At 41.2% G+C, this 20,163-nt stretch overlaps 1 protein-coding gene across 4 annotated transcripts in view; it reads right to left on the bottom strand.

The window, feature by feature from the left end:
* Positions 1-20,163, bottom strand: part of nav2a (neuron navigator 2a) — a 124,669-nt gene that overhangs the window by 35,544 nt on the left and 68,962 nt on the right. For all 4 annotated transcript variants that reach the window (XM_078944989.1, XM_023952282.2, XM_078944990.1 and 1 more), the window contains exons 12-13: positions 18,807-18,929; positions 1,467-1,596 (exon numbers count right to left, since the gene is read on the bottom strand). In XM_078944989.1, coding sequence (XP_078801115.1) covers positions 1,467-1,596; positions 18,807-18,929 — 253 coding nt within the window. The remainder of the gene's footprint in view (positions 1-1,466; positions 1,597-18,806; positions 18,930-20,163) is intronic.

Genomic DNA, 20,163 nt, shown 5'->3' with positions numbered 1-20,163 from the left:
GCGTGAAAAAATCCACCATCACCAACGGGTTTGGAAAAGCTGGTCAGCTGCGTGACGGAGAGAACAGCGCATGGAGTGAATTTACCTCTGAGTCATAGTGACTCGGCTGGCTGCACGTAAATATGTGGGAATAACATCAGCCTTTATTTTGTCGGGACACGACTGGAAACACAAATCGACGATCGTTTTTACGGTTTCTAAGGACTGTCCGGAATTTTGCATTGAAAAGCTCACAGGCTCTGTGTGAGCTGGAGACATGTTCTCCTGCTGCTCATCACATAGAGCTGCGGGGTCGATGGCAGTCTGATAGCTCCCACACGTAACAACGCATCCGCCCCTCATCCACAAAACGTACAGCATTAAGTCCGATTGCTCTGCACAGACACGATTTGCTCCTCCCTGGAGCTGCCCTGGCCAGAGGTGTCGGAGAAGATAGGAAGGGGAGCGCGCGGGGCGAGCGCGGAGCGCAGAGAGGCGTTCGCGGCGCAACAGTGTTTGTTGTGGAAGGAAACTTCTGACGCACGCGCCACGCTGAGTCGCGTGCTTTTCAGTCGCCGCTGCTTTATTTTACTTGTGTGTTTTTTAACCAGCCCTGTTGCTCCCATAACGCTGCCGCGACACAAGCGGAAGGAGAGCTGTTCCCGTTCACCCCTCCATGCACTGCTGATACTGGCTCATTCTTAAACAGGTACAACAGTGTGGCGAGGCCCCGCCTTTAGCCCCTAAGACTCATGGGAAATGGGGGATCGCGGATGTAAATTTCCTCATCATAACTGAGGGATGTAATGTTGATTATATGGTTACTGTTTGTAATTTTATGTATGATACCTAGATTGTCAATAAGTAAAAAAAACTAAAAATAAATAAATAAATAAATAAACCATAACTGAGGAAGTTGTGAACAGAATAGAGGTCCATGCTTTTTAGCAGGTGTGGGTATGCTCAAAATGCATGAGCCCAAGGCAAGGCTGACTGCTCCCACAGTGCGGTTATAAATTTCACTTAGTTTGGAAGACAGGACGTGATTGATCAGGTTTACTGTTTTGCCTAATACATGCAGCTTTTACTCTGGCGCGGCTTGAGCATGTTTAAAAGCAGTTAAACACGTGGAAATGGGTGGATGCGGCTTGTAATCGGGTGCGCTTTGTAGTCTGGAATTTACGGTACTTGCTTTATCTTTCACATTTTTTTCCCAGTCTGCTTCCACCAAAAGACAAAACGTTTATTTTAACATTATTAACTAGAAACAACATTTAAAATAAAATTGCCACCCAACTTGAGGTACACTTTTTAAACCTAATTTTTATCATTCAAATATTAATGAGATTCATTAAAAGTCAGTGAAGCTGACATGCGGGTCCGTGGATGAGTCAGTGTTTTTCTCTGTTACAGTCTTTCCACACACCTGATTCAGCCTGTTCTGGTGAATGGCACGCAGTCTCTGTTTTGTGTAGGTTTCGTCTCACCTGTGCGTTGTGGCCCTTGCGCTGCGCTGCGGGCGTGTTGGTGTAGGAGGAAATAGAGGAGCTGGTGTTGATGTCATCTGTGTCGATGTTGTCGCTGATGCCACTGCTCACAGAGCTGCTGTCGTCCCAGCTGCAAAGATGGCAGATGAAGCAGAGAGCCTCACTTTAGTGCACTTCAAACAACTGCCAACTATTAAAAATGTTTCAACATGTTAGTCAACTGAACTTTTCAGAAACCCAAAATTTAAAAAGAATAATGAATGATTCAAAAAGTTTTATTGCACGTTCACCATTTGTTCTAGCATTCTGTATTTAAAGGGGATGTACAAAAATGATTTACATTCAGTTTGCAGAGCTTCCTTTCAATCTGTGCAGACTGGAAATTGTTATGAAAAGAAAACCCAGTCTATCAACTGAAAAGCCTCATAGATATAAAAGATGAATCTGGCTGCCTGCTGACCCTCTTTCTTTACTCTAAGTCACTGACTTTAGCTTGGATGCACACAAGCACACAGACATACACAATAGGGTTGTCTATCACACCAACAAAGGCTTGTCACAGGGTGGTGTGCTGGTGTGTGTGTGAAACCGCTCAAACTGACAGAATAGATGCCTTTGCAGCTGAAAGAAATGTGCAAATATGTGTGTGAATGTGCTTGTATCTGCATGGCGTCTTTAGGGGACAGGAAGCCCGGCCGCTTGGCAAACATCGCTCTGAAAAGACACACGGGGAGGCTGATGGAGACAGACAGTGGAGGCTGCAGAACACACACAAACCAAAGAGGGGGCTTTGACAAGCTGACGGCAGATCCATAGTCCTCCACTGACAGAAGCATCATGAAGCAAATGCGCCAATCATTTATGCCCTTTGTCACCTTTATTTCTAATTTTCAGCTCCACTTTGAACATTTATTTATTAATAAATAAATTGCAAATGAAAGAACATTAAAAACAAATGATGCCATAGCCATTTTAATCTGCAGTCCCATTGCCGGTCAGTGTTATTGAAGAAATAAAACAGATTTTAAGAGAAAGAAATGACACATAAGATTATAAAACAGGGGGGAAAGATAGTAATACAAATAGAAATACATAAAAACAAAACAAAAAAAAATTGCAGTGTAAAATTTTTAAATCAGTGTCTGTTCAGTAATAAAATGCTCCAATTGCAGGTAATGTGTGATGAAAATTGAGATTTTTAAAGCCAGTTTCAATTGTTTCAAGTTGATCTTTCTTTTATTGTAATTAGTTCCCCAAAAGGATGATGTCAGTAACCAAACTGATCAATATAGATATTCAACTAGAGAGTTCAAAAAGGAAGATAACAAATGAGCGGCAAAGCTTAAATTAAGTTTTTTTTTTTACTTTTAGAGATTGAGCTGTAGAATGATTTACATTTTTACAATGATTTAACAACAGGTAATAAAGAGGCACATATTTGGGAATTTTCTCATGCACATTTTGGGGAAAAAAAACAATTAGAATCCAGAAAACCGATCCTGTTCTAGAATTGCAGAAAAATCAACTTCTCTAATTAAGTGAAAGTTTCATTTTTAGAAAAGGAAAAAAGAACTCAAACCTATTCATCCACTTTCTTAACCCTCTGTGTCCCTTTCAGGGTCACGAGGTCACCAAAGCCTAACCTGGCTAATGTTGGGCAAAGGCAGGGTACATGCTGAACAGGTCTGTTGCAGGGCCACAAGCACACACCCACATGCACACCTAGGGGCAATAACACCTATTAGTCAACTTATGGGAGGAAGCCATAGTCCCCGAAGAATATCCACACATGCACGGGGAGAACATCCAAACTCCACACAGAAAGGTCTCAGTCGGGATTTAAATCTTACTGTGAGGCGAGAGCGCTGACCTCTGCACCTCTGTGCAGACCCCAGACTGCTCAATACAAATAAAAAATCTATTTAGCAAACATTTTTAAAATGTTGTCGTTGAGTCGTCTCTTTCTATGTACATTTGAAAAGTTTATTCTATGGAAATTGGCAACATATTTATATTTTTATTCAGCTTTTGCAGTGAAAGTACTTGTTAGGATGAAAAGGGGCTGCTGGAGGTTATTCTAGCCATCTGAGCTGTAGTGGGATACACTCAGAATGGTCTAATACAGCCTCACAGGCATGGAGCTGCACACGTTTACTCTCACTTTCAAGAACAATCTCCAGTTTGCTTCTGCAATGTGGGAGGAGGCCTTACCACCTTGAGAAAATAACTAATAAAAAATTGACTATGACGTATAAATGTGTAACTTTTAATCCTATTATGGGTGGTATAAACCAGACGAAATGGTTGAATATTCAGTAATTCAGTGACCCTGGACTTCAGACTTCAAACCAAACATGTGTGCTGCTATTTTTGAGAAAATTGCTGTCAATCGGATAAAGACAGAGGAGGAAAAACATCACTTCCACTAAATTCATCAGGATGGTAAACCCATCTGAAGAGGAGAAACTGGGTGATCTAAAAGCACGCATGGAGCTTTGTATAATGAGAGATGTTGAGAGAATTGCAGCAACTAAAAGAGATTCAAATCCTCCCCATGACCAGACTGGAAATTCCCAAACCCACAACTTCATTCATGAAGACATCTGAGAAGCACAATCCTCTGATACAAACCCACAATGATTTGCAAAGGGAAGAAATTGAAGTCAGCAACAGCAAACACCAACGATCTCTTTGGCACTGCTTTGTACACACAACAAAAACGACATAGCTACCTGTTTAGGGTGCGCGGGTTGTCGTGGGAACAGCGCTGTGAGAAAATACCGAGCTGGAGAGACAGCTTCATGACTTGATGCTTTGAGATGTTAGAGAAGCGTAAATATTCCAGCCCTGTCCGCCTCTCTCCCGTCTGCCTGGCAGTGCTCCTCCCGGACTGAACTCTTTTGTCAGTCTCTGCACAGTTCCCTCATCCCTTGGGCTCCGTTTTTGTCGGTCTGCACCAACACAGAGACACTGGAGGGAGACGAAGGAAGGACCTGCCCCATCTTCAGTAACATGAGCCTCCCCAGGGACTGTTAACCACTTCACTGCTGCAGCAGCGCTACTAATCACACACTGCAATTTACAAACACACCCTAGACTCTAACTAGGCCAAACAATTAGGCTGAGATACAAGTGAAAGCCACATGGTTGCAGATCAACTAAAACTGAATCTTCTTCCTACAATTTCTCCACTGAATGTTTCCCAGGAGGATTTAAAAGTACGAATGTCTGTTTGGAAGACTGCAATTTCCCAGACAGATCCACCCTGACCAGCTGACAAGCCAGTGCTAATTAGAGATCAGGCCAAGCGGCGTGGCCAAGCCCACAGCCTCCTGCTGGCAAAGTCACCCGCCAGTTACCAACCGCCGAGCCTTTCAGAGCCAATCACAGGAGAAGGAGACATTAACCTCATGCTACCCCAGAAGGATGTGGAGCCAAAGTGAACAGTGAGGAGGGCATCTGAGAGATCATCACACCCACAGAAAGCCTGTCATTGCTATTATATATATATATATATATATATATATATATATATATATATATATATATACTGTATAAACTGTATGTATTCATCAGGGTGATAGCAGCAAACGACAAAGAGGACAGTAGTTCAAAAAGAAATGTGACCCAAATCAAGGCATTCCAGAGAGGAACCTCGCCTCATGCCAGATCTCATTTGTTTGCTTTCCACTCTCAAGGGGTCAGAGTTCAAAGGCCAAAACCTCAAAATGTCCCTAAAGAGAAACCCAGAGTGGGGGGAGAACATGGGCCACTGAGAAAATAAAAGTCTCCCATTTGGGTAAAGCAAAGGGAGTGTCTGTCAAAAAAAGATCCTGCTTGTATTTGTTATTACTCCAACTAGTGTTTGTCCGTTGGGAAGATGGTGGGTTGGAAGGCCGACCTACTGTAACCGCCCCCCTTCCGAAAAACCCATCCGACTCTGGCACACACACAGGATCTCTGCCACAGTGAATGTTCACACAGACGTGCAGCCACAACAGAGCAGTCAGGCAGAAGTAAGGGGATTTCCTGCTCTGGAGGCTACTGGTCCTTGCACCGCAGCTGTATCGGATAACCCCTACAGTCCCTATCATCACAGGGACACCGAGGACAGGCCTTGAATGTGACATACTGCCCTCGGGCTTTCAGGGGGCATGGACAACATCACTCGTTGCCAGATGAGCTCTGATTGAGATTCAGAGCAGAATCAGAACGGTATCAATCATTACAGTCGTCCCTCGTCTTTTGCTGGAATGAAGTTGTAAAAATAATTAAAAATGTATTTACAATTATTATGGATGCTTTCATGCTGTTGAATCCCTCACAACAGACTTTGAATAAGTGAAATTGTATAAACTCTCAAAGGCCAAACATTCATAGAAAAATAAGTTTAGTTTTATAGAATGAAAACAAAGATATGCTCACGACCAAAGATTTATGTAAATGTGGGGACCTGAATGCATTCTGTACTGGTGACACGGCCCAGAAGAGATTGATTGACAAGGTTAACAGCCAATGAGGATCCAGAACACAGTATGTTGTAAAAAAATTTTTTAAAAGAATGTAAAATCAGCGATTAAGTGAAACAGAATCCCAAAATAGCAGGGGAACACTGTGTATCTGATTGCAGTGCATGTAATAGCAGTGTAGTGATTACGCAATCAACCTAAATCAACTGATTCTGTTGAGGAGAAAAGCGGCTGTGCGCCACCATGCTGCACTTTACATTAGTGCATATCAGTGCAGAGCCAATACGACGCAAAGCCGCTTTTTTCTGCGTCAGAATCAGCTGCTTCATGATGATCACATAAACGGTCAGAGATTTGCGGCATGTCAAAGAGCATGAGGGGTTGCCACCAACATCTCTGGTGTTATAACAAGAAAAAATGTTTTTTTTCTGAATGAAAAAAAAGATACAAAACAAGAAAGAAAAGTTGATTGTTGTATACAGTTGTTTTTATTTATACTGTCATTGTGTGTTTGACATCTTACTCGCTGTGCCTCACATTGCTTATGCTATTTTTAGACAAAAAAAATGCGCATGTTGTTTTCTAGGACATAGTTTCTGCAGAATGGCAGTTCATTAGAAATTCACTTCTGAGTTGTGAGACCCTTCACATTTGCTGAGAGCTCAGAGCAGGAAGCTTGCATTGCCATCCATCATCAGGAAAATGCCAGAAAAACATGTTAAATACACCCAAAAAAACGCATTCAGTTGAGTGGCTCTTTAAAGGAATGTACATTTGTGACGCCACTCTCGTATTTTCATCAAATCAATTGTTTTCCGCGGCATGAATGATGACACTAAACACCACAACAAATATTTGATTGCCTAAAAACATCAGTGTCGGTGTTTTCATACAAAACAATGTAAAAATAGTCCAGTTCACTGAGCGCCAAACGCACACACAGTGTGTTTTTAAACTGTCATGTTTTGTGCCCTCATGTCTAGATGACAAAGAAAAAAGCAGCAAAAAACCATGCTTAAATTGGACAGTCTGAGCAGGAAACTGTGAGTCCTACGACACAAAAATGACACATCAGTCCTCACTGCGGCTGAAAACGACGGCAATGGACGGGACAGCACACAGGAATGTTTGTGCTTCTGGCTGCTCGCCTCTCTCCTGTGTCCTTTCCCATTGTTTCCTGCCCTGGGAAAACATTTTCTATCTGCACCAGAATTTATCAAAGCATTTAGAGGTCTCCAGCTCCCTCTGTTTCACACACTTCCTTTGACTCCATTCTTTCTCTGTGTTTGGTGTGCAAACACACACTTTCTTAGACCCAACTGACTGACCCGTAACCACCGCAAATGCACACTTTGAACGAGGAACACAATGGCTGAGCAGGACTCCCCCATACTGCGTGCACCCCACTTAGGAGACCACTTGGGCAAATATGAAACTTTTAACATGTGCAGGCAAACTACACAAACACACACAAAAGGCAAACTAACCTAATCCCACCTCAGTGCTGGTGAAAAACAATAAACCCGATCCAAGTGGGAAATGGAATGGAATTAGCCAGTTTTGTCAAAAAAAAATTCAACATTTACAGACTTTTTCCAGAATTGGCTTGATTCCATTTTTATTTGGTCTTAAACTTTCGTTGGAAGAGCCTTAAGATAACATAGATCAAATAAAATGTTTTCATTAATTTTAGGGTTCATAAACCATTAAGTTTCTCATTTTTTCAACTTTCTATAAATGTAAATTGTTTTCATCTAATCACGATTTTTTACCAAATGCAATACATACACAAAAACAACTCTTACTGTTCTGCAGTGTTTTGCACCACCTAATAAAAAAGTCCATAAAAGACCCACTCTGACGAAAGTTGTGTTTTTGGTGTTTTCAACATGTTCTTGTAGCATTTTTCTGATGATTGAATTCAAATGTATTTAACTGGGTTAACCTCAGATGAGAAATTTAGTCATCATGGCAACTTCAAGAAATTGAGTGGGTCCTCACATTGTGATGTCATAAAGTGAGAAAAGCCTCTTCCAGGAAGAGTCAGCGCTGCCAGCACCGCCCCCAGACTAACCGACACACCCACTTTCTCCAAGGAGCTAGCAGTGATCAGCTAAACTCTTTCCCTTTGTTTGCACAATATGCACATCCATCTTTGCGATAGTTTGGACTTTGTTCAGTTTTGTGGGCGAAACACAGACACTGGCCGACTCTAGAATGACGTTATGAATTGGACGGCCCCCACACGGAGAAAAAGCCGGAGCCTCAGAGATCGAGTCATCTTACTTCCAGGTTGAAAAGAGCTCAGGAAAATAACTGATATTTCATAAAGTTTTGCTCTTTAGTGTGTCAAAGGTATAATATTACCATATACTGTATATGGATATACTCTAAAAGCCTTAAGAATAGCATGATACTGGCCTTTTAAAGGAAAAAAAAGGTCATTATAAAAAAATGGAAGACATAAATTTGAGGGGCATAAACTAAGAAAAACGGGCTTAAAATTGCATTTCTGAGTTCATGAAAAAGAAGATAAAAAATAATACTGTTTGCGAAAAAGCTCATTTGTGATATAAAAAATATGCTGGGTGGGCCACAAGCTCTTTAGCAAATGGGGGGGGGGGGCTCCACCAACAACTCAAAGGTTGATCTCTAATGAACTCTAATGAACAAAGTCTCAGCAGAGACTTTGTCCTAGGAAACAGTTTGATTTTGGCTAAAATCAGCATAATCATTATTAAAAGACCACTGGGAACGCTTTGAAAATAAATCAATAGATGATTGAAGTGGGAATTTAAACTGATGGCAAATAAGAGACAGCTATTTTTGAGGTCAGGGAAAGCGTGAACAGAAAAAAAAAACATTGTCACAGATTCGATTTGAAACATGCACTATGGATGAAGATCAATCCGATTGGACTGTCTCTTCCCAAAGAAGAAAATCCTGAAACAGAACTGAAGAAACACCCATTTTGTATTCCCAGACATATTAAATGGTTCAAGAAATATATTTTTTCTTTTTTTTCTTAAAAGTATTGTATTTCCCTAATGCAAAAATCTGATGTTTGGACAAATATTTATATTCCTTATAGTTTACTAATAATGTATCAACGGCAAAACAACTAAATAAATTCCAGGTATTCCTGATGCAATGATTGTGGTACAAAAGGTCATTAGGGAGTCAGGAAAGGGAGATAGCTGCTTCAAATGGGACTTTAAACCCCATAAGAACAAATCTTTTCCAAACCCAAAACAACAAGCTTTGTGAGTATGTAGCTTTAAAATTAAAATGAACTTCTGTTAATTCATTTACGGTATGTTGCCCAATAGAAGTACTGAGTTGATTTCATAAACGTGTACAGTTTGCAGATTTTGTATAAAGTAACCCACATTTCTGCAAAAAATGTATCCTGAAGTGCCAGTGTCAGGATACAGGGGCACGCTGCCCAGAATTCCAATCAAGATAGATGGGGGGAAAAAGTTTGCAGGTCTGTTTTCTCCACCACAGCCCTGCTGATTAAAGAAAAACATGTTTCTAACTATTTATAAGTTTGAGCTGGGATAGAATCATAATTTTAATACAAATTTTGGAACATGGAGGTCAACAGAAAATTGCTTCCATTTGCAACCTTCCTCTAGTGGTCTTTTGAGGAACTGCATTATTTGTATGTTGTGGCTGGTTCTAACACACCCCAGCAATGGTGCTTTTAGGGGTGGGTGGATGAATCTGAGTATCAACAGTATTGATACCAAGGTGAAGTATCATAACTAGCATAACTAGATCGATACTTCCGTTTCAGTTTTTCTTTAATATGTACAGTAGCTAGCTTAAATTTAATTACGGAGTTCATGCAGGCGTGGCGTCTCTCTGTCTGCAGCATTGCCAGATTGGGCTAAGAAAAATGCTGAATTCGAGCAATTACCTCAGCAACATTTGAGCGGAAAACTGCCAAATCCCACCCCCCCCCCGTTCCCCCCACCCCCCAATTCCTTGCTGCTGCTCACACCTTGCCCCTCCCGTCCCTGCGTCTTTGGAGAGAGTCCATTAAAGAGCCACATATTTGCACACTACGGCAGTGTTTGTTTTTTGTTACATTGTAGTTGCTTTTTTATTTATTTATTTTGCATTACTTTCTGTTTTCTTATTATTATTGTAGTCTGCTACAATTAATATACATGTTCTATATTTGATGCATGTTTGTAATTAGTTAACAGTTATTTATATTTGCTGAAAGTCCCTGTCCTGTTTTTTATTATCCACTTAATTAACACCAAAAATGTGTGTATTTCGAAAATTATTATATGATCAAACATTTCAAGAAAAAAGTATGGGTATCGGAATTGATTTCGGTGATACTAGCTCTGTAATTACTTGGTATCGGATCGATACCCAAATTCTCAGTATCGCCCACCCCTATCATTTAGCATGTCTGTAGCTGGAAGGCATTCAGAGCTTCAAACTGCAGGAATTCCATGTCCTGAACAGCAGCAGTGCAGGGCAGATGTTGCCTTTCTGTTGCATGCAGAGGACAGAAAAGAGAAACAAGCTTCCTTTGTGTCTGTAGTTTTACAAATATACAAATAGCCCATCAGGGAACAGGAGTGATGGCTCATGGGAACCCACTGATCCAACCACTGTTACCAGAGGGTGAGAAACAAACCACAACATGCTCTGCGAAACCAGTGAAGCAGTGGAGGTGAAGTTACAGCCAGACAGACAGCGAGACCCACAGACTTCCCAGGTGCTGCTGTCTGCTGAGGAGAGGATTTGATAAGGGAGCATTAAAACCACTTTCTTGCTCAAATCTGCTCAAGTCCAGACAGGAGAGATAAGAAATTAGGACTTGGGTTGTGTTTGTTTCTGTGAGTGGAGGAACACGTTTCACACAATCTCTGCTCCGCTCCAGGTGGGCTAAGCCTCTTGGGAAAAAAAACAAGACCAACAGGGAAACTTCTCCCAGGATTCCAGCACACGCTGCACTTCAGATTATGAAGTTTTTGCACTTAAAACAGTCACAGAAAGAACTTCACTTCTGGTTTTAGTCACACATCCATTAGGAACAATTTATCTGATATTAGAAGATTATGGGAGGATTTATAGCAGGAAAAGGGATTTTACAATCAGAAAGTTATTCATTAATAAGCAATTTGCAGATTTCTATCTGGAGCTTCTCGTTAACGTGTCATTGTTATGAGGTAAAACTGAAACCAAGCTCAGTTGATCTCACCACCCACTGAAATGAGAGAACTTTTTCAATCAATAAATTAAATCAAGAAATATTTGAATGTATAAGGCTTTTGTTAAAGACCCACTGTTTAACCTTTTTTTAATCTGTTTTCAATGTGTAACCAGTGGTATTTTACTTATGATCATGCCATTTTTAGACAAAATCCATAAACCTGTGTTGATTTCCAAGACATAGTTTCTGCACAGCAGCAGGAGTTCATTAGAAATTCACCTCTGAGACGTAGGTGGGATCATTGTTGCTGAGTAACCCTGCGCCCACTGCCTTCACCATGGCTAAGAGCTGTCTCCCACTAGCTTCCAGCCCCTCACAACCGCAACCTAACATTAACGAAAATCGGTGAGCAATATCAGAGCTATCCAGATGTACATTTTTGATCCAGATTCCAGCTCAGACCAGGAAAACAAACACGTCCATGGATCTATTTGTCTGCAAGTGGATGAATTAGAATGGAGTTAGAGCAGGAAGCTTGTGGCCCGCCTAACAAAATTTTTAGTCATTTTTTAAACTGCGTTTTTTTGCCTGCTCCTCCATCACAAAAAAAGGCCAAAACAACATGTTAAAAACACCAAAAACCGGATTTTCATCTTAAATGGGTCTTTGATGTATTGTGTGTTTTGCAAAAAGCACATAATCTGAAAGGAAAATAACAAAACAACATAAATCAGTCAGCTGGATGACTGCAGCTGCTGGGTCTAAAACAGGGAGAGACCAAGAGGCTAGGTCTGTGTTCAGCGCACCCTGGGTGTCTCCATGTATGATCAGTCACACCTTTGGTTCAGAGGGTTTCAAGTCTTTATGACTTTCAAGCTCCAATAAATGTCTGTCTCAAAGCTCACTAAAAGAACAAGTGACACACGCTGTCGGGGTCTTAATTTTTAACACTGTCAGTCCCAAGGCTACAGATTTTGGAGAATTTTCTTTCTTCTCTTGAAACCAGCTGCTGGTGTGGCAGCAGTCGGCTGATCTCTCATCCCTGTAAAACGGAACTTTTCAGTGAAAATGTGGACTTTTCTTTTCTGTGAATGTTGGCTGCTCAGTATTTCTTCAAAAAGATTACACTAGCTGCGTTTACATGGACAAAAGTCCATGAAAGAACACCTGATCGGAAGAAAAATACGTAATGTAAACAATCACCTGGGTTTGTTTCTAGTCGTGTCTCGACAAAATAAAGGCTAATGTTATTCCCAGATATTTACGTGCAGCCAAGATGCACGTAAAGAGAAGTGCGTATGTGCAAATGATTTATTCCGACCGAAAGTGTGGCTCATGCAGACATTTGTTAAAATCGGAAAAGGTATTTCTGGGCTCATGTACACGGTTGAATTCTATTCTGATCTTTGATCCGATCAAGTTATTTTGCACATGTAACCGCGGCGATTGTTGGAGGGAGCACAAAACATTAAGTAAAGCAGAATAGGGGTTGGATTATGTAAATTGTCTTTCTCCCTCTGAAGGAATTAATCAATTGCTTGAAATAAACTATTTTCAAATGTCTGACTCACTGACTAAACCATCTTTAAAATATTCATCAATTATTATTAGGAAATTTGGGTTTTCAACTATGTACATAATGAACTTCTAAGATTTACTTTTGCACTTTTCTAAATCAAAGTAGTGACTCTGTTCTTTCATGTGCGGCTTCACAGTGAGAAGGCTCTCATTCAAATCTCAGTCCTCTCTGTGTAGTTTGTATGCTCGCCCTCAGCATACTTGGGTTTTTCTCCGGGTACCCCAGTTTCCTCACATGGTCCAAAAACATGCTTGATTGCTTAACTGATAATTCAAAAATGTTCCCTATGTGAGTGTGTGTGTCTCTGTGTTGCCCTGCAACGGACAGCGAAAATGACCAGGGTGTAATCCGGCTTCAACCAGTAGGGACTGTGATTTGCTCCATCAATCATGTGACCCCAAAATTCATTAAGCAGGTTTGGAAAATGAATGGAATTTTTCCATCTGTTGGAAGAATTTTCCTGAAACATTAGTAGATCATTAGCATCTATTCTGGCCTTATTTTGCATCTAGCTTCGACTTGGAACAGAGAACAGAGCTGCCCAGTCCTGGTCTTAGAGATCTATCACCCTGTCCGTTTTCCAGCTGTAGTAGTAAAAGAAAAGAAAAGAAAGCTGTGCAGAGAGAATTCTAAAACCAGAAGGATGGCAGATTTCTAGGACCAGGACTGAGATAGAATATTCATGTCAAGCAACTCTAACACAGAAAAGGTGTCTGTGTCTGTTGGTTAGGGGAGGTCTGTAACAGCCTCACACAACAAAGACCTATTCTTCTCTGTCTGCTTTAACAAAGAGGACTCAAGCCTGAAGACAAACCATTATAGATTGTTTCCTTTTACTCTAGGAACAGAGTGTGTGTGTCTCACACGCACTCAATTACATACTGTATAAACACAACATTTCCATAGTGCACTATCTCTGCCTGTAATCTTTCCAGGTACGTCCTGTTGTTTATTGGCTCATTTTACTTCCATGTGCTCCTCCACATACATCTGACGGTTGGTAAAACCAGTTTTTGCATATTGAGCTCCTCTGAAGCAACAATGTTGACTGAACAGCAATGCAGTGCTGCCTTCTAGCTGCACTGCTGTCTCCACATATGTGCAGGTTTAGTCACAATCTGGAGGACTTTAGCACCAATTTTTAAAGATTTTCCTCTGAAAGATTTTAACCGTGACCCTTTGAAGTCAATGACCTCTGAGAACAGGGGGTCAGAGTGTTTTTGCCCCGTTGCCACTGAAACTCAACATTTACCTCCACCCCCATCACCCCATAGGCTCAGCTGAATCACAAAAAAAAACCTTTTCAACTGACAAGTGACACAAAGGAGAAAGAAAACGTACAAACAGCTCCATCTTTACATGAATCAAACAGATATTCTGTAAAAAAACACAAATGCAGAGATCCTTTGTAACATGCAGTGCTTTCTTGAATAACATATTTTCCACACTATAAGGCACACTTAAAAGCATTCTTTATTATTATTTATTTTTTTAGAAAAAAACAGCAGTCCGCATTATAATACAGACGATACTTTAAAGATTAATTCTGCTGCAAACAAGCAGCAGTGGGTATTATTGTGAGTACAATAACACCCACGTTAGAAACTAATGCGGCTAACGAGTGGCGGAGTTAAACTCTGTTTTTTTACATGTTTTTGACAAAGTTGGGAGTTAACGTAGCCATCATTTATTTCTCTATGTCAGCTTGGCAGCAACCAAATCCCTCTCTGTGACAGGACAAAGACAACAGTGCCTCACCAGATCGGTCCCTCTGACACGAGATGTTCCAAAGGTCCCAAGCACAAAAACGCTGCCACATTCAACTACCGAAATACTGTGAGATGTTGGTTTAAAACCGGTCCAGCCTTGTGGCTTTTTTAAGCAGCTTATCAGCAGTCAGTGTGAGGCATTAGTGTTAGTATCGTAGAAACAAAAATAAATGCTAACAATCTGCATTTTATTTATTTATTTGAGCACAATATAATGTCTTCATCCGGAGTTTTGTGGTTTTTTTTGTCCTTTATTATGTTGTGTTTTTTTTTTCTTTTTTCAAAAAACATTTAGTTGCTCACATTTCTTTATATGTTTTTAATGTATCCGGACCATTTTTCTCGCTTCATTAGTACGCACAAGAAGAGATGTTAATGAGAACTGGACTGACTGACTCCTCCCCCTTCTAAACAGGAAGTATCCCTTGGCCTCAAGAAGCAAAAATCCCATAGACTTCTATAGAGAAACAAACAGCTACACTGACCAAAAATATAAACGCAACACTTTTGTTATTGCTCCCATTTTTTATGGCATGAACTCAAAGATGTGAAACATTTTCCACATACACAAAATAACCAGTTCTCTGAATTATTGTTCACAAATCTGTCTAAATCTGTGATAGTGAGCACTTCTCCTTTGCCAAGACAATTCATCCCACCTCGCAGGTGTGCCATATCAAGATGCTGATTAGACAGCATGATTATTGCACAGGTGTGCCTTAGACTGGCCACAAGAAAAGGCCACTCTGAAATCTTCAGTTGTATCACACAGCACAATGCCACAGATGTCGCAAGTTTTGAGGGAGCGTGCAATTGGCATGCTGATAGCAGGAATGTCCACCAGAGCTGTTGCTAGGGAATTAAATGTCCATTTCTCCACCATAAGCCGTCTCCAAAGGCGTTTCCGAGAATTTGGCAGCACATCCAACCGGCCTCACAACCTCAGACCACGTATAACCACATCAGCCCAAGACCTCCACATCCAGCATGTCCACCTCCAAGATCGTCTGAGACCAGCCACTCGGACAGCTGCTGCAACAATCGGTTTTGCATAACCACAGAATTTCTGCACAAACTGTCAGAAACCGTCTCAGGGAAGCTCATCTGCATGCTCGTCGTCCTCATCGAGATCTTGACCTCACTCCAGTTCGTCGTCGTAACCGACTTGAGTGGGCAAATGCTCACATGCGATGGCGTCTGACACGTTGGAGAGGTGTTCTCTTCACAGATGAATCCTGGTTTACACTTTTCAGGGCAGATGGCAGACAACGTGTGTGGCGTCGTGTGGGTGAGCGGTTTTCTGATGTCAATGTTGTGGATCGAGTAGCCTATGGTGGTGGTGGGGTTATGGTATGGGCAGGCATATGTTATGGGCAAAGAACACAGGTGCATTTCATTGATGGCATTTTGAATGCACAGAGATACCGTGACGAGATCCTGGGGCCCATTGTTGTGCCGTACATCCAACAACATCACCTTGTGTTGCAGCATGATAATGCACGGCCCCATGTTGCAAGGATCTGTACACAGTTCTTGGAAGCTGAAAACATCCCAGTTCTTGCATTGCCAGCATACTCACCGGACATGTCACCTATTGAGCATGTTTGGGATGCTCTGGATCGGCGTATACGACAGTGTATTCCAGTTCCTTTCCTGTCACAGTTTTCCCCCTCATTTTTATTCAGATGAGCACTGTAATTCTCTTCAGTTATTCTTTAACCAGAAAATTCTAGATATCCATCAGCATCTCCATTCCTCCACCTCTCCTCCCACCCCGTCTGACTCATTTTCTGTAACTCATATATTCACTTCCTTTTTCCTCCCTGATCCCAGTGAAATTTCCCGCCTCATCCATAAGTCCAAACCATCCACATGTTTGCTCGATCCCCTTCCAACATCCCTGGTTAAATCCTGCCTTCCTTCTCTTCTTCCTTTCATTTGTGCCATTATTCACTCCTCATTGACATCAGGTATTGTCCCCTCACTCCTCAAGATCGCTGCAGTCAGACCCATCCTAAAAAAACCCGGCTCAGACCCCAATTCCTTTCATAATCTTCGTCCTATTTCTAACCTCCCCTTCATTTCAAAAATTCTTGAAAAAATAGTCGCCTCCCAACTTTCCCATCATCTCACCCAAAATGATCTTTTTGAACCCTTTCAATCTGGTTTCCGTCCCCTTCATAGCACAGAAACTGCCCTACTAAAAATCACCAATGACCTTCTCCTTGCAGCTGATTCTGGACTCATCACCATCCTCATCCTCCTCGACCTGAGCGCAGCATTTGACACCATATCTCACTCCATCCTCCTCCACAGACTTTCAGCCCTCGGTATCGAGTCCATCCCCCTCCACTGGTTTCATTCTTATTTTTCAAGCCGCACTCAGTTTATTCAACTGAATTCTTTCAAATCCCAACCCTCACTTATTTCATCTGGTGTTCCTCAAGGTTCTGTTCTCGGTCCCCTCCTCTTCATTACCTACCTGCTACCCCTTGGCAATATATTTCGTAAATTCAATATTGATTTTCATTGTTTCGCGGATGACACTCAGCTCTATCTGTCCAGTAAACCCAACTCTTCTATTCCACCTGCCTCCCTCTCCTCCTGCCTGTCTGAAATAAAAACCTGGTTCACCCTAAACTTCCTCAAACTTAACAGTGATAAAACCGAATTACTCCTCGTAGGTTCCAAATCCACCCTTTCCAAAGTTTCTAATTTTAACCTTTCCATCGATTCCTCTCCAGTTTTCCCCTCCCCTCAAGTAAAGAGTCTGGGTGTCATCCTTGACAGTACATTATCATTTCAATCCCATATCAATAGCATTACTCGGTCAGCCTACTATCATCTACGTAATATTAATCGACTCCGCCCCTCCCTCACCATCCACTCCGCCTCCATTTTAGTTCATAGTCTGGTCACTTCTCGTCTCGACTATTGCAATGCTCTTCTCTTTGGTCTTCCCAACAAAACTCTAAATAAGCTTCAGTTAGTCCAGAATTCAGCTGCCCGCATCATCACCAGAACCCCCTCCTTCCATCACATCACTCCCGTTCTCCAGCAACTGCACTGGCTTCCAGTAGCCTTTAGGATTAAGTTCAAGATCCTTCTCTACACTTTTAAAGCCCTCCATAGCCTGGCTCCCTCCTATCTCTTTAATCTCCTCCATATTAACACTCCCTCTCGTTCTCTTCGGTCTTCTTCCTCCCTTCAGCTCTCTGTCCCTCCGGCAAGTATGGTCACCATGGGGAGCCGTGCCTTCAGTCGCTCTGCTCCCCAACTCTGGAACTCTCTCCCCCCAGACCTCCGTAACACTGACTCCTTTCTGATCTTTAAATCCAGACTCAAAACCTATCTGTTTAAGCTTGCATTTCCGGAACACAGTTTCTCATTTTCTGTCAGCTGATTTTACTAATGAATCCAATTTATTTATTGTTTTTAACTTGTGATTTTATTGTGTTTTACCTCTAACTTTGTACAGTGACCTTGGGTGTTTTGAAAGGCGCTTTTAAATAAAATGTATTATTATTATTATTTCCTGCCAATATCCAGCAACTTCGCACAGCCATTGAAGAAGAGTGGACCAACATTCCACAGGCCACAATAGACAACCTGATCAACCCTGTGCGAAGGAGAAGTGTCGCACTTCATGAGGCAAATGGTGGTCACACCAGATACTGACTGGTTGTCTGAGTCCACTGACCCCCTCAATAAAACAAAACTGATGATTTCAGAGTGGCCTTTTCTTGTGGCCAGTCTAAGGCACACCTGTGCAATAATCATGCTGTCTAATCAGCATCTTGATATGGCACACCTGTGAGGTGGGATGGATTGTCTTGGCAAAGTGCTCACTATCACAGATTTAGACAGATTTGTGAACAATATTTCAGAGAACTGGTTTTTTTGTGTATGTGGAAAATGTTTCACATCTTTGAGTTCATACCATAAAAAATGGGAGCAATAACAAAAGTGTTGCGTTTATATTTTTGGTCAGTGTATGGTCATGTTTTTGTTAACCCTATTTTGTAAATATATTTTATAAACTGGCCAATCGGATACATCTATGATTGACAGATTTCACGTAGTTTCCAAGTGGTAGGGGTGTGGCTTTCCAATGAGCTCACTTCTAATTGGTGAGAGTGGTTGCCATAGAAACAATGACTAAGACTGACTCTAACAAATCACTGTCTACTGATAACATCTGGTTCCAACATGGCGGTGTGCGTGTTACTTAAAAATTTGGTTGGAAGTAAACCATTTTATGTGCGTGACGTCACACTCACCCGGTCCAGTTCTCAAATACTGTCAACAAAGAACAGAGACCGGCAAAATGAGATGACCTCTTACCTATCAGCGTCTCCCTGCCCCGACGACGTGTTCCGATGAAGCGTCTCTCGTACGACAGCCATGCCATCGGGCAAACGGTTCATCCGGCGGGTGTACAAACCCAAACCACCGTCGGTCAAGTAACTGTAAAACAATAAGACGTGTTTTTTTTTAGAACAGTTAGCTTCTAAAGTGGCAATGACAATGATGGAACTACACAGCAGACAGAGGCTGAGCCTGAAATTAAGATCATTTCTACAGGACATTGGTTCGTCCGCTCTGCAGAGTTGACAAAGTAAGTCAATATTTCATTAAAGGTTGAATAAAATGTGTTAAAAGAAGGGGCAAGAAGAACAACCACAGGAGTCAGAAGGTGACTGAGGCTGAAACTGATTCTGGAGAGAAGAACACTTCAACAAACATTCCATAACAACACTTACTAATTCCTCAAATATTTACCAGCAGGGAGATTTCTAACAGAACTAAATATTGACCTTTTTCAGTCAGCTTTAAATGTTTGCTCATGTAAACTTGGGGCAGGAGTCTTGTGAAGGAGCTTTCTGTGCAGAAATTCTCACTTTAGTGAAAAAGAAAAGCTTTTGTGTAGGACCGCAAACAGAAGCAGAAATATTATAAAGTGAAGTATTTGCTAGGTTTTAGAAATATTTATCTATGCAAAAAAAGGCTGTAAATGTATTATTATTGCAGTATCAGCAACATGATAATTATTTCTGTGATTGCAGATTTTATTTAATGATTAAAGACCCACTCTGATGGAAATTGTGTTTTTTATACATGTTCTTGTGACCATTTTCTCATAATAGAGGTCATAACCAAACAAACTTAACCTTAAAAGTGCAATTCTTTAATCTAATCATTGTTAACCAGGAGCAGATGAAAAGAATGCTGCTTAAACAAAGCTCATTTATGACGTAGAAAACACACTGAGCTCTCAGCAAAGGGGAGGGGAATTGGGGGCGGGTTTGCCCTGTGGCGACAGTCCCCCACACAACTCAGAGACAAATTTCTAATGAACTACTGCTGCTCTGTTGAAACGGTCCAAGAAAATAATACAGGTTGTTGATTTCTGGCTAAAAATGACATAATTCTATTAAAAAGACCACTGGGAACACTTTGCAAATAGATCAAAAGAGGATCGGAGTCTTTAAAGTGTGTACAAATGTATAATAACACTTAGGTTTGTCATTAAAAGTTTCACAATTCCAGTCATTTTTGCAATACTCAACAGCACTTTGATCATGTCTAATGAAGCCTTTAATAATTAAACTCGTGCTAACTTGTAAATAGGTCACATTAGAGTCACTATAGTAACACAATATATTTGAGGAGAACAGAAGACACAATAAAGAGAGACAAG

This window comes from Oryzias latipes, chromosome 3, assembly GCF_053564925.1.
Source record: "Oryzias latipes strain Hd-rR chromosome 3, Olatipes_Hd-rR_3.1".
NCBI classification, from domain to species: Eukaryota; Metazoa; Chordata; class Actinopteri; order Beloniformes; family Adrianichthyidae; genus Oryzias; species Oryzias latipes.
The sequence above is the reverse complement of the archived record's forward strand: the minus strand, read 5'-3'. Positions and strand labels throughout refer to the sequence as shown.